This window comes from Polyodon spathula, chromosome 5 (assembly GCF_017654505.1).
Source record: "Polyodon spathula isolate WHYD16114869_AA chromosome 5, ASM1765450v1, whole genome shotgun sequence".
NCBI lineage: Eukaryota > Metazoa > Chordata > Actinopteri > Acipenseriformes > Polyodontidae > Polyodon > Polyodon spathula.
Genome location: NC_054538.1, coordinates 54,200,788 through 54,216,526, shown reverse-complemented (window position 1 = coordinate 54,216,526; position 15,739 = coordinate 54,200,788). Strand labels below are relative to the sequence as shown.

Genomic DNA, 15,739 nt, shown 5'->3' with positions numbered 1-15,739 from the left:
GAAGTGGAAGGGATACAGTATGTATTATGGAGATATCGTTTGTATTGTCACCTGCTGCCCCCTGAATATATTATTTAGTTTTCAGAATTGAGTCTTGTGTTTGAGAGTGGGTAGTTTGATATTAGAAGTACATGAATCTCTTGAAGTAATTCAGATTGTACAGTTGGCACTGCTTTATCGGGACGCCTCAGGAGATGTAAAAATATCCCAAATAAGTGGCTGTCTTAATTAAACGAAGCATTTCAGAGGACCATAGTCACAATTATACTCATAATTTACAACATATGCAAGGGAGGGAAAGTATTGACTTTTTTAAGTCTAAATGAAAAGAAACAGAATTAAATTACATCACATTATGAATAAATGTTAAATGCATCATTTTAAAGAGTCCATTATTCCTAAACAAAATGAATCTCTTTTTTTTTTAAATTTCTAAATTAAATGAAAAATAATAAAAGCACATCTTATCGCAAGGTGAGGCAACTGTGATGTTGACATGCCATCTTTCTTTGCAACTGCAGCCTGTCAAACCACAGGAGAGATCAACTCCTTTTAGAGTTCAGCGTGGCTTACGCAAGTCAAAGCATAATCACTGCACTGCGCTACAGGAACCTTACTCCGAAAAGCGATCTTGAAATCACTTGAAAATACTATCTGAATTAATAAAAGTGACATCCCAGTAAAACAACATAAATAGCATAGGGAAGAACCATCTCCCAGAGTTCTGTCCCACTTAAGCAGAAATCCTGATTATCTGTATCCCGTTTAGGCGGCATCGACTGTATTACAGTACCCCTTTGGAAAATAGAGGCACTCTCACAATGACATTTTTTTAAGGTCTGTCGTCAAATAAAAAAATCTGGTAATGTCATTGCATTGTGATGTCCTTTCAACCAGCCAGTGGCAGCCATTTTAAAAAAAGTTGTTTTCGTTCTTCTCCAAATTAGCATAAAAGCCTTTGTCAGATTTCAGGCAATTAAGCAAAATGCAGGTCTATAATCTAGGAGTGATATATTTTTATTATTTTTTAGCAGTTTTAGTTTTTTGTTTTCTGCTGGAAGATTCAGCAATCAGAAGTACAAAGCTTACCTGACCTGAAACCAAGAATACTTACCAACCTGAAAGATTTTTACAGAAGGTGTTGGTAGGATGACAGATGTAGAAATAGCTCTTAGACAACAAACTTCTTCACAGTGATTCCAGTAAAGAATCTGAAGCAGATGAGCCTGTGCACAAACAATATTACTTGTAAAATCAAAACCATGCATGATATTTGTTAAATTCTTTCTGATCAACGTTCCTGAGGGTTGTGGCTACCACTGGTAATTGTACAGTTTTTTAGGTAGGAGATCACTAAATGACACTTACGAGGACATTTCTAAAGGAAAGTCATTTTTTCTTTTTTTTTTTTTTTTTTACATTCAAATTAGGTAATAATAGGGTATACTTTATCATAGAGTGAAAACATTGTTTTCTAAATAATCTTCAGACATATACTGTTTTAGAAAATTATAATACTGCATACTTTAAGTGAATACGTGCCTGGACCTGCGAGGAGATGGAATATAAATGGCTGAACTGTCCTTGAGGTACTATGACCAAATGGACTTGTAGAGAGGGGGCTCTGTTGGCAGAGATTTTGGCACTAAGGTGACTGAATTGAGCAAAGGTGGCCCCTGTCCTGGCTGACAAAGAGCTGTCATCTGGGATGAGAAACAGACAGAGGGGAGGTGAAGGGCACCATTTGTTTGGGTTCACAAGTGGGAATCACGTGTTTTACCAAAAGCTGGAGGATGTGTGGCCTATGTCAATGTGCCCCTGCTAGTGCTAAGGGACACCCCTCCCCTTGTCTTTTTGTACTTAGATTTTGTTGAAATGTAACAAATAAAACACTCCCATACAGTACATACCTGATCAAACAGCTTAGTTCAATTCAATTTCTCTTCATTCAAGCATGAATGTTGTGGTCAAGAGATTAATTCAATGGAATTACTATAATCAACATTGTAGCTGACTGAGTTTAGTAATAGTAAGACTTGTTTAGTCAGTAGTGCATGGGACAGTTAACCTCATAGCCACTGAACATCACTTTTAAGGAACTGGTGTAACACAGCATAGAAGGTGACCAGAAGGAAATGGTTTTATTGGTATTTTTTGCCTTCTTATTAAAATAAATAAAAATAAAATGTAAAACTGTTTTACCTATATTTTCCATGTTTGTTCATGAGCTCACACTTTGAATCCTTTATTCTAAACCTGCTAATGTTGTCAGGTTTATAATATCCTTTATAGTACCTACAGTATCTATTTTGTAATATTTATTACAAGAAAAAGTTTACAGAAAAACGTTTTTGCATAAAATTAGCCATTATATAAAACATAACAACATATCATGCTGTATTCTACTAAAATGCTAGTTTTTGAACATTAGTCTAAGGAACATTGATCCAGAAGCCAGCAGATGGCAGTACGGCATAATTTTCTTTAAAACAGTAAATACTGTGTACACGTAGGATTGTGCTATCCTTGATTAAACAACAAATCCCTCTAAACACATAATATGGTAATGTGAGCAAACTTAGTTGTGAACCACTTCTACCACCTGCTGGAAGTAGGAAGGAATGAGGGCAATAGAAATATCTAGGAGACATCTTATTACAAAATAGTTAGGGCCTTTGGAGATTCACTCTGGAATTTGCATGAACTGACTAACCTGCAATCCAGTCCTATACATCAAGATGTCTGAATAGTGACTGTAATTAACAAATTAATTTACTTAAGTAAGTAAATAGCACCTTAACTACTGACTCATTTAAAAGCTATGCCACTGTTTTGTAGTGCATGCTTGTGTAAGAATGCACACTGGTAACCTCAGCCTGTACATTTTTGTAAACCTTTCTGTTTGCATGTATATGACTGTCTTCTGTATTCTTGTAACTGGTTCTAAAACCACAAACTTCTGCTAAAAATGACACTCAATACTTTTGGTATTGCGTCACGAAACGTCTACTAACACTCATGGCTTCTCGTATCATCACTATGCTGATGATACCCAGATCATCTCCTCCATCTCAAACTCAACCTCTCCAAGTCAGACCTCCTTTTCTCCCCCCCCCACCACCGCTGATCTCTCTATCTCTATTCCTCTTGAATCCACAACCATCTCTCCCTCCACATCCACCAAGAACCTTTGTGTCGCCATCGACCCCTCCCTCTTACTCTCAGTACATCTCTACTCTGGCACGCTCCTGTCGCTTCTTCCTCAGCAACATACATAGAATTCTCCCTCACTTACTACTCCATACAGTACCTAGTTCAGGCCCTGGTACTGTCCCTGCAACTCCCTCCTGGCCGGCCTCCCTGCCTCTGCCATCTGTCCTCTCCAGCTCATCCAAAACTCACCTTGTCTTTTTCCTCGCCTATCGCTGTGTGACCTTTCTGTTCCTTTCCTTCTATCTCCAGACCATCATTTCTCCCTACACCCCCTCTCGCCCTCTCTGGTCCTCCACCACTGGCAGATTGGTTGTACCACCCCTCCACTCCCACACTTCCAGAAACCCACTCCTTCTCCACCCTTGCCCTTCAGTGGTAATGACCTACCCACAGATACCAGGACTGCTCAGTCCTTGATCACCTTCCAACGCCTCCTCAAGAACACACCTCTTCAGACAGCATCTGTAAACCCTACAACTCTTGACTATCCTGAACTACATGGCACCCAATTGTACCAGTACTTGCATCAGCTTGTACTTTCACTGAACTGCTCCATACCTTGCCGTATTCCACTACTACTCTTAAATATAACAACTTCATGTATTTGACTTTACTCTTGCAGGTATCCATATTCACATTTTCTGTAATTGCTCTTATTTGAAATCATTCAAAAGTTACAGGATCCAGTGGTGAACAGATGTTTGCTCTTTTTGAAAGAGTTTTTATGACGACTTGCTTCTGCGAACCTGGAGCTTTAGAAAAGCCAGTTTACAATTTTTGACAGCATTAAAGTGATTGATAATACGTTCAGATTAACAGTTTTTTTTTTTTTTAATCTTACACAAACATCCGTTGTTTTCTATTCAATATATTGCAATTCTGAATTTTTTAATAGTAACTCATTGTGAAATGTGTAGCTATTTTTTTTTTTTAAGATATAATATCTGGGGTGTTAAGTGATCATAGGTTTAAGCAGTATCTTTTTAATGGAGTTTTACTGTGTAAAAGCATTACATTTAGCTTTGAATTGTGCTAACACAGACACCAAAGTTTTACCTGTTGTCAGTGCAATAATAATAATATAAAATAAATCTTACAAGTACCTGTTTTACTTCTCCAGTTTATTGGCAGAAGGGCCTTGGAATTAAGATCCAGTAAAGAGGGACTGTTGCAATTTAGCTTTATTACATAAATGATTTCACACCATTTAGATGTGCATATGTCTACATATTCTTTATTTTTCAAACGATTAACTAAATATATTTAGGAAAAATTTGCAATGCGACCAACAGAAAGTGTTGGTGGCTGCAGTCTGAGGTCACCAAAGAAAATGGTTTGAGAACCACTGTGCTAAATTGATGAATTACAGCCTGTTTGGCTCCTTATAGTAATCATTCAAATGTTTATATCCTGACCATAACAGGTACATTATTGTGTTTTCACACAAAGATAAAATGACTATTTGCAAAGTAAAATATGGAAGATAAGTGGTACATTGCGAGGTATCAAATTATAAATAATCTCTTCTGGATCTAACAATCATAATTGTTAGACTGATTTAAAGAAAAACAAGAAAATAAATCTGACCAGCTGCAAGTGGAATGCATGCATTTTGTGGGGGCCAATGAAATTAATACATTCTATTGGTCTTCCACTAATACTATTTATTTATTTGCACCAGAAACATTTTGTGCATTTTCCATTGTTGCCAAAATAAATTCACGTTAGTATATTCCATTGTCAGTTTAATTGTAACATATTATATAAACCATTTAGCTGCAGAATAAATACATTTAGCAAATGCTATTTGTTTGTGTTTCAGTTACCAAACATTTTGTACAATCTAGGTTTGCTTACAAATTATGAACGCAAATTGAAAATTATTTTGTTGTTTTGTTCTTGTTGGGGAAAGTGGCTGGGCTACACATCCGGAATCATTATAAATAAGAGCAAACTATACTTCCTTGGGTATAAAGAAATGGACAATTAAGCAGAAAGCAGATAACTAGAAATAGTATAAAAGAATTGACAAAACGTAACTATTTAGTAACAAAATAGATATTTTGCCATCTTAGTACAGTACTGAAGGGCTTGAAATTAACGCTGGTGTCAGAAAATCCATCCTGTTATTGATATCTACTTGAATTCTAATAACTTTCTTCTTGAAAAGAGAATTGTAAAATTGTTGCAATTAATACAATCTTTCAATTATGTTATTAGTTTTTACTTCTTCATATCAATTTTTATTTCGCAACTCAGTCTCTACTGCTTTCACATAATCCACTTTGTCCAATATTACAATCCCTGAACCTTTATCTGTTATTAACTTATCCTTATTTATGCATCATTTTGCTGGAACAGACTTAAGCCCCTTCCCTACTAATGATTTCTGTGAGGCTGTTAATATTTTATCAGATAAATAAATACTATGTCCACTTCATGACCTTTAGTAGTCTTCTCTTTTTTTTAAAATGTTGAGAGTACTTTGTCATTATCAATATTATTTGATACTATTCCTAATTCTAGCTAAGTTTACACTTTTCTGTGCTATCAAAGTGATTGGCTGTTGATCTTGCTGCTGTTCTGCTGTTGTTTTAACCCTTTCTAGGTAAAGTACTTGTTAGACTAACATTACCAGGATACTTGCTTGTTAACTGTTTAGATTGTCCCAGGTACAACTGAGACCTGTGTGATTGCAACTGTGATCAGACTCCCTATATAAATTGCTTCAGTAACACGGCTGTGCTGTTTTACTCATCCCAAAATGCAGACTCTTACGTACCTATACTCTCTGCCTTTGCTCACATTCTATATTGCTCCCTGCTTCTGCTCCCTCCAAACTGCCAGTTTGACCACTTTATCCACTATGACTTTCTCTGCTATCCCAGTCCTCCTCTCCTCTTACGCTCGCAAAATCTCTCACCAGCACTGCTCTAACCCTTCCAACCTGATCTCTCTACCTTTGTTCCCATCCTCTGCTCCTTTTTCCTGCTCTTGGTCTGGTGCCCTCTGGAAGTGCCAAGTCAGCCTGCAAACGAGGCTGACTTATTCTGCCTGCACCTCTCACCTCATGCTTGATTTTCTGGCCCTTACAGAAACACGGATCACCCCCAAGCACACTGCTACCCCCGCTGCTCTCTCCATTCCTCAGGGTGAAGTACTATCTGAAATACAGAGGTGTAGCGGCTTTAATGTTGGCTCCAGGGATCAGCCTATGTGCAGTTTCCCTAGCGCTTCAGCATAGCATCTGTCTGGAATGGCACTCAAACAACTAATTATTTTTACAGATTGAACACTTGTCCCATAGTGAAACACTACAGACTTATTTCCAAGGCCCATAGGTCTATGTCTGTTCTGGCTAATTGAGTTACTAGTTAATGTACAGTTAAAGCACTACTTGAATTCTAATAACTTGTTCTTGAAATTCAGTCTGGTTTTAGGTCTAATTATTTAATAGTGACAGCAATTCTAAAAGTTGTGGATATTACCTTGGCCCTGGAGAAAAATTAAGTATGGTATTAAGTATAAAAATTCACTGGTCTTTCTAAAGCTTTAGACATTGTGGATCATGAGCATCTTGAATAAATACTGCTACCTTGCCATCTCAGAGACGTTTAAAAATCTTTTTAAAATACCCATTAGCACAGCACCCAATTGCACAATCTATGCCGGTATAATACTCATTACCCTTTCACACAAGCAAAGGGATCTTGTGAGTACGACTTTCAAACCTGTCAGTCAACAGACTGTTTTCATGGCAACAGAAACAAAACAAACAAACAAGCAGAATAAGCAATATCATGGGTAATATAATCATTTAAAGAATGGTGCTGGAGAACTGTAGGGTACTGTAAACTTCATTGTGCTCGCTTTGTCCACAAGGTGGTTCAGAGACGGCATAAAATATGACAGTTCTGTGGCAGTATAGGCAATCCACACAGACCTATAAGCTGCTTCAGTGGTGGTTCTGATCTGTCATAACTGTATGAAAGCACCTAAAGACTTGTGGATATCGGTATATATAAATAGACTGCTAGATGGTTTAATATATTATTTTAATAAGTTCCTAATTACCTCTAGTGTTACTTATAGTCTTAGATCTCAGATTATTTTAAGTTTGCCAGTTCCCAAATTTCACACGGAATTTGGAAAAAAGACATTTAGGTTTTATGTTCCATGGTCTTGGATTAAACTTCAGTCAGAACTGTCTTGGTAACTTTAAAGTAGTTTAAAACAAAAAAGTGACATCTATGTAGCAGAGACATATTCTTGTTTTGGTTGGTGCTTCTAAATCATTTTTGTAATTTGTTAAATTTGTTTGTATTGGCTGTGCTCATTTGAATATGTGTGTGCATTTCTATTTATGCAACCTTTTTGATTTCATAGTTAAATAAAGGTTTGTGACAAAAAAATGGCTGAGCGGTGACATCAGGCCAGAAGGAGGAACTGAAAACACAAACAGGCAGGTACTGCAGTTCAAAAAGATACGGCGTGCACCGTTTTTATTAAAGACAATAAAAATAAATAAAATTTAAAAAACTGCTCACAAAGCCAAAATAAATGTTTTAAATAAAACAAATCTCGAACACAAAATACTAACAGACCTAAGGTCAGGCTGGGCAACTGCCTTCACTGATCCTCATGTTATTTTAATTCTAAAATAAAATCAAATTCCGTTCTAAAATAACTGTACAGGGCTGCTCTCCCTGTTACAAGGTTAAACAAATAAAAATACTTATCCCAAACTATCATGTTTTCTGTTTATCATTGTGTCACAGGAGGGATGCTTGGAGATCAAGTGTCACGCAAGAGGAAAGCAAAACAGAGTCCCAAAGTGCAATCCAAAACACAATTTACACTATTTACAAAAACAGAAGAATAACAACAAAATGGCCAGCAGTTTTCTTATCCTTTCTCGAATCAGACAGATCTAACGTGGGCTCCCTTCAGCACTACCACCGAGTTCCTGGGTCACAGGAAACACCAGCAGATTAATGGTTTTAGTTTGTAAAGAAACAACAAAAATTGCTCTGCTCTCTGCTCTCTCTCATTTGCCAGAAGTTTCTATTGGTGCAGTGTTTTTGTGGTTTATTGGACATGTGACCAAAACATACAGCTATTATTGTAAACAAAATGCAACTTTTTCATAAAATGTATATACCTGCATCAAATTTAGTCCCTAAAATGCTAATGTTTGGAGTAAGAATAGAGAAACTTTTAAGATGCTGGATGTGCCTGTGCCTATGTGGAAATCTTTTCATTGGTTTTGGGGGGTTTAAAGCTCTAGACACATCGCAAAGGTTTATTATTTTATTGTTTTGTAGGGAAATAAATAAATGCGCTCAAATGTATAACATTCTATAGTGCATCACATTTAAGCATTTTACAGATTATTTGTAACCTAATCTGTTAGAAACTGTTTCAAACTAGTCCTTTGTTTGTGGTGTTCTGCTTTCACACTATGTCTCACTACCATCATCTGTACCAGTAACTGTGCAATCTTAAGAGGCTATTTTTTTTTGTTTTTTCTTTTCTTTTTTTTTTTTTGTCTGCAATTAGCTCTGAAGATATGATGGCTTCGTCTAATTATTTGACATGAGTTCACCACAAACAACTCTGGCTTACTTTGCTTTGGTTCCCCATAAGCCATTTTTAAAGTTTACAGCAAATACAATTTCTCATTTCTCTGATTCAGTGGTACAAACAGAGTGATACATTATGATAGCTAGATTAAGGCAGTATTATGGTTGAGGAAATCGCATCGCCATAAAGAGAGCTACCACTGAATAGCAGTTGCAAGCCTGTCACATTATATCTATCTATCTATCTATATATATATTTCTCTCTCTCTCTCTCTCTCTCTCTCTCTCTCTCTCTATATATATATATATATATATATATATATATATATATATATATATATATATATATATATATATATATATATATATATACACATATACACATACATACACACACACACACACACACTGCTGTGAAAAAGTATTTGCCCCCTGACTGATTTTCTGTATTTTTGCATATTTCACTGAATGACACTGAATGTTACCAGATCTTCAACCAAAATCTAATAATAGATAAAAGGGACCGAGTGAACAAATAACACAACATTTTTATACTTTTCATTTATTTATTAAAGTTATGCAACACCCAATGCCCCCCGTGTGAAAAAGTAATCGCCCCTTTAGACTCAATAACTGCAACCAGACGCTTCCTGTAGTTATTGATCACTGTCTCACAGCACCATGGAGGAATTTTGTCCCACTCCTTCATGCAGAACTGCTTCAACTCAGTGACATTTGTGGGTTTTTGAGCATAAACTGCTTGTTTCAGGTCCTACTACAACATCTCAATGGGGTTTAGGTATGGACTTTGACTAGGCCATTCCAAAACTTAAAATTTCTTGTTCTTCAACCATTCTGATATGGACTTGCTTGTTTGATTCAGATCATTGTCTTGCTGCATGACCCAGCTACCCTTCAGCTTCAGCTCATGGATGGATGGCCTGACATTCTCCTGTAGAATTCTCTGATACTGAGCAGAATTCATGGTTCCTTCAATGATGGCAAGTCGTCCAGGTCCTGATGCAGCAAAGCATCCCCAAATCATGACACTACCACCACCATGCTTGCCCATTGGTATGAGGTTCTTACTGTGGAATCCAGCGTTTGGTTTTTGCCAGACATAACGGGGCCCATGTTGGCCAAAAAGTTCCACTTTTGACTCATCTGTCCATAAAACATTGTTCCAGAACTCTTGAGGGTCATCCAGGTGCTTTTTGGCAAACTTAAGACGAGCATTCATGTTCTTCTTAGTGAGCAGTGGTTTTCGCCTTGCTACTCTCTGCCATGAAACCCATTTTTGCCCAGTGTCTTTCTGATGGTGGAGTAATGAACACTGACCTTAGCCGAGGCGAAAGAGGCCTGCAGATCCCTGGATGTTGTTCTAGGGTTCTTTGTGACTTCCTGGACGATTTTACGCCATACTCTTGGAGAGATTTTGGCAGGACGGCCACTCCTGGGAAGATTTACTACTGTCCCAAACTTTCTCCATTTGGACAATATGGGTCTGAATTTGGTTTGGTGGAGCCCGAGCCTTAGAAATAGCTTTGTAACCCTTTCCAGACTGATAGGCATCAACAACTTTTTTCTCTGGATGTCTTCAGGAATTTCTTTTGATTGTGGTACGATGTGCCTCTAGAACCGGTGTGCTGACAACTCCACTCTGATGGTAAGGGCCAAAGTTAGTCAGATTTATATTGTTTTTTTATAGGTTAGGTCTGTTATAATATATAAATATTAATATATATATATATATATATATATATATATAATATCTATATATATATATTATATATTATAGTATATTTGGTAAAGTTTATAAACCTCTTTAAATCTCAGAAGCGTAACAATTACTCGTTTAATTTGCAGTTCGACACAAAACATGGATTTATTTTAATATGAAGCCCTTTAAGTTTAATTATAACACATTTTCATTGAAAAAGAACTCACTTTAGGCAGAATGTTATTGCTGTTTACAGACCTGACCACTGAGCTTCATACTTTCAATCGCACCTTGTTCCAAGACTACAAGAAGAAACTATGAAACTTGATGCTGCCATCCAGTCAAATATAAAAGGAGGCCTGTGGGACGGCTGAGGCCCTGTGCATCTACAAATGTTTGATTTCAAGCCTGACAGTGCCAGAATGCACCGGCTACACTTCCACAAGGATATATAACAACTTCGGGACAACAGGTAGCAAACTGCATGGTAGAGTTCATTGAAGGAAAACAAAATTGTTTAAACTTGGTGCTAAAGGGTTCATTATTTTAATCTCAAGTGACAGTGTTGAAAGGCAGACATATAGGAAATACCAAGTATCGAAAACAATATTTGTTTTTCCTTTTAAGAACAAAATAACAATAAGGAAATTGCTCAGTGGTACACACAAATAAACAAGTTTTACAAGAATGCAAGGCAAATTAGCTTTTATTTGTATTCTTCAATGGGCTCCAGTATGAAATAAAATGTACTGCTACAGATATACAGGTTTACAAAACAAAAACGTATACAAAATAAATTAATACACTGATTACGCTAAAAACAAAGTTCATGCTGCATAAAAAAACAAGTAATTTATATATACATAATAGTTCAGGCATTGCCCAAGGCAGATCTATTGTACCTCTTAGCTACAGTCCCTATCATTAATATCTAGTCAGACAGGTTGTCTTAGGAGGCAGCGATATGTTTCAGTGAACTACTGGAAGAGTTAGCACATGCAGCTGACGTATGTACCGTACATTAGGTCTTCTAGGTTCGCTTAGTTATTAGATTTTGAAAATATATATATTTTTCGATCATAATGGGAGCCAATTTACTGAGTTCTATGCAAGATCTGAAAGCAATACTGCTATGGTTGAGAATGCCCTGTACAGTATCCAAGTTACTAACATGCAGCAGTTATCAGTATATATGGACTACATATTTCATTATTACTTTTAGAAGAGAAGAAAATACACACTAAATAAATAGTGATCATAGTCCTTTTCTTTAGACCCAACAAGTTCACTAGGCTGTGTTCAGAGCGGTGTTTAAAAAAACAAAAAAAACAAAACAATGGACCAATGAAAAACTTGGACCTATCTAAATGCCTCGTTAACTAAAAGGCCCACTGCGACCTGTAGAGAAATGTTGTAGCATACGGGTAATTCTGCTTTACATAAATGAGAGGTTAAATATGTCTCTGACGACAATTACAATTCCAAAGGGTAGTACTGGTTACATCACACGATGGACCAAATACCGCAGATTTAGGTGTGTTTGTATGGGCACACTTTTAGTTTCTGGACAGGGCAGTTAATTGGATCTGAGTGAAATATAACTTTTTGCCGTTTTTTTTATTTAATTATACTTCTTAATATATTGTGGACTGACCCTCAAGGACCATGGTTGCCTACCCTTGCATTAGAATCATACAAAGGTAAACAAAAAATGCTGCTTTTTCTTTTTATCACAAAACGTAACAAATCCTTTCTCCCTGTTGTTTTGTTTTTTCACACAGCACACAAAACAGTACAATTCACAACTTTTGGGTAGCATGCAGTTGTTTCTACATTTAAAAAGAGCTAGCATGCCCAGTCACATATTATGTTGACAATTGAGGGACAAAGTTAAAACTATAACTCTATTACAAAATAAACATTCATTGCACATGATTATCCTTAGCTAGAATGGGGTGGTGGTGCCTCAATTTGATGACAAATCTGAAGCAAAGGGAAAGTTTCCATTGGGCATTTGCATTGAAATAAAATTAGAGAAACCCTTACATTGTGCATATTCATAAAAACATAATTTATTTCTCATTACATGTAGATTGGAGGGTAAACTAAATGTAAGAAACATAACACAAACAATCCTCTCGGATTCATGCAAGCGGATATGGAGTTTTTTTTAATATTATTATTACTGTTTGGTAATGCCCATTTGCTGCATAACAAGTTTGATAAACCACAGGGCCATGTTTACAATTATAACGGGACAAAACATTAGGATTCTGAATTGTGTTTGCCTGATAGAAAGATGAGAAAACGCAACTGGATTAAAACATTTACTTCTCCCACAACCTTCTCACTGGTAACAAATATTATTTTGAATTTCGTATGTTAATCCTATAGAACTCCAGAATCACAACCATATGGTCAAAAACAAATATCTAAAAATTACCAACTAAACTGTCCAATTTTTCAAGAGGGCAACTGGCATAAACCGTACTGGATGTCAAGGCAGAAAACTTCACTATTATATTAGACATTGGTTACATACTGTATACAGTACATACAATATTAAATGACATCTGGAACTCGCAATGGAATTATTAAAGGCTTTTTACTTTATTGCCTTTATTAAATTGTTATGAAATGCTTGTCCTTCTGCTTACATGATCAGGCAATACAAATTCAGTATACTAGTAATCACCTTTGCTCTGTGATAGCTGTTTGTCAAAGTGGTTTAATATATTTATTATTTGAAATGAACTGAAGCAGTCTCTTCTAACCCTTTCACGAGAACCTCCCCTGGCCCATGATATATTCATATTGGATTCTTTTGTTGTCCTGGCGGTTTTAGCCTTCTATTATATAAGCAGCAAGGTTTAAGTCACTCCCAGTGTTAGTGTGTTTTTAAAACTGAGGTGTTACAAGAAGGATCCAAGGCTTTACTGAGAATGATGGTCACACTGACTGCTATATCCTTTTTAAAACCCCACCGTCATAACAAAACATGCAATAAAACAGACTTAATAGGCTAAATAGATTCATTGTTCAGGACCTACTTAAAATATATTTAGTGTTGCATCATAATTATATTAAAACGTTTTAAAGTACATAATAAAAAAGCCAATGTCCAACACACATGCCACATAACAGCTAGAACTAGATGACAAATCAAGTTCACTTATAGAACTTGCTAGCATAAAAACATAGTTTTAGGTTTTACACATTCGGAAAAGACTTCTCCTCACACTCAATATGCCATGTTGTCGTTGTTTAAATAAATTGGCAAATGAGAGAGGAACTTGACTTTGGTTGCCCATTCACCCATAGAAAGAATTTAAATATTGAAAAGAAGCTGTATAAGGTGATTTACATTTGTATTTTTGATATAATACCTCCCCACCACCCTCGAGATTTAATTCAGCTGCCACTCCAGGGAGATGCAACAGCATATGAATGTTAATAAAATATATTTTAAATTATACAGATTTTCTTTTTTTTTTTTTTTTTTTTTTTGTAAGAGAAATGTAGGCTCCCACCTAGGACCAAATGATATATTAACACATAATAAATCTGTCCAGTCTTACACACAAGGCAGACCTCGACTTCTACAAACTCAAAGATAATGCTATGTTGTATAAAAGTACTAGTAGATGCCTGGATCGTTCTTGAAACGCTGTTGGTAATTAATACTGAAAGGTCAGAAATTTCACTAGATTGCACAATTTAGAAGAATTATTCATAATCTAAAATGTCTTCAGTGAAGCATAAAAACAACAATCCCTTTTTGTACCAAAACTGAAATAAAGCTCCCTTTAAAACTGGGAGGTCACTTTTAAACACAGGTTGGAAAAAGTTTAATTACTCGTAAAAGTTACCGACCCCTTCACAATAGGGGAAGGAAAGGGAACACCTCTACCTTCTACTCACTGTAGAAATAGTCATTACACTTCTAAAAACAATACTTTGTGTTGAAACTGTACAGTTGTTCCTTTTTTGATCTCTATGCTGTGAAAAATATTTAAAACAACTACAGCATGGTAACTAGATATATGGTTTGCAAACTCAGTCTGAAAAAAAAAAAAAAAAAGACCTACATTCCAACATTGGGAACTAAGTAAACATTAGGCTAAGCGAGAGCTCTGATGGGGAAGAAGTCATTCAGTATGAAGCACAGAAATGAGTCCTCCAAGTTGTCATGGGAACAAAACAATTCCATCCCAGTGCCCAATGTCACACTCTTCTTGGAAGCCAGATCATTCCTTTAGGTTGGACAGAGAACTGCAAAACAGAAATGGAAATGTTAGTGCATGAAACAGGAATGAAAGCCCAGGACCATGTGTGGTTACCTTTGCAATGTATGTACACTTGCAGCATTACCGTGTGGTTGTCTTAAAGAAACATTCTCCATTCTTCATTATACATTTGTTAACAAGAACATAATAATAATAATAATAATAATAATAATAATAATAATAATAATAATAATAATAATAATAAACATTTTGCATGACTAGCTTATAATAAACCACATTTTCATTAGTACTGGTACAGGTATACACAATTGTGGACAGATATAGCATACAGAAGAAATTCTGTTGAACGACTCATACTAGAGCTCAAAAAGTTATTTTCAGAATAGGCCTTAGCTTTGCCCTGTGACAAGCTTTTTGTAAAGTGAAGGAAACAAAGTGGGAGAATGCTCCTTTAAGAAAGCCTGACATTATGAAATTTCCATTGAGCTCGCTGAGAACTATTTTTAATGACACTGATACAAGACCTTTTTTTTATTTATTTATTTATTTATTTTTAGAACCTGTCTATTTCGAAAGCTCTTTTGAAAACCACTGCATCAAATGGTCAAGCGAAGTAGGTCAAGTACAAATTACAGCAAAGCAAAAATGGTGAACAGGTGCAATAAAAGGAAGATATAAAAGGTAAAGTAAAATGCATCAGAAAGTTTTTTGCTAGGGCAAATATCATTAGTACAGAGCTTTAGTATCTGGGAGCCAAGCAATGAAAATGAACCCAAAGCAATATAAATATACGAGAACAGGATTTTTTTTTTAGCTCTCCCAGTGGTGTCTTCTGTTACTCATCCCTCACAAAATCATTTCTGATACACTGAACTAAAAGCTGGTGGTTGGATGTCGAGTGAAATAGTGCACGACTGTAGACTAAATCCAAGGCGCAAAACATGAGCATCCTAAAGTATCTAGCATACACTATGAAA

General features: G+C 36.0%; 1 protein-coding gene across 3 annotated transcripts in view; it reads right to left on the bottom strand.

Moving 5' to 3' along the window:
* Positions 1-11,832: 11,832 nt before the first annotated feature.
* The window catches only part of LOC121316051 (fasciculation and elongation protein zeta-2-like), a 72,567-nt gene continuing 68,660 nt past the window's right edge, over positions 11,833-15,739 (bottom strand). For all 3 annotated transcript variants that reach the window (XM_041250757.1, XM_041250756.1, XM_041250758.1), the window contains one exon: positions 11,833-14,787. Coding sequence is in view for 2 of the 3 variants with exons in the window: in XM_041250756.1 (XP_041106690.1) it covers positions 14,771-14,787 (17 nt within the window). In the remaining variant the exon portion in view is untranslated. The remainder of the gene's footprint in view (positions 14,788-15,739) is intronic.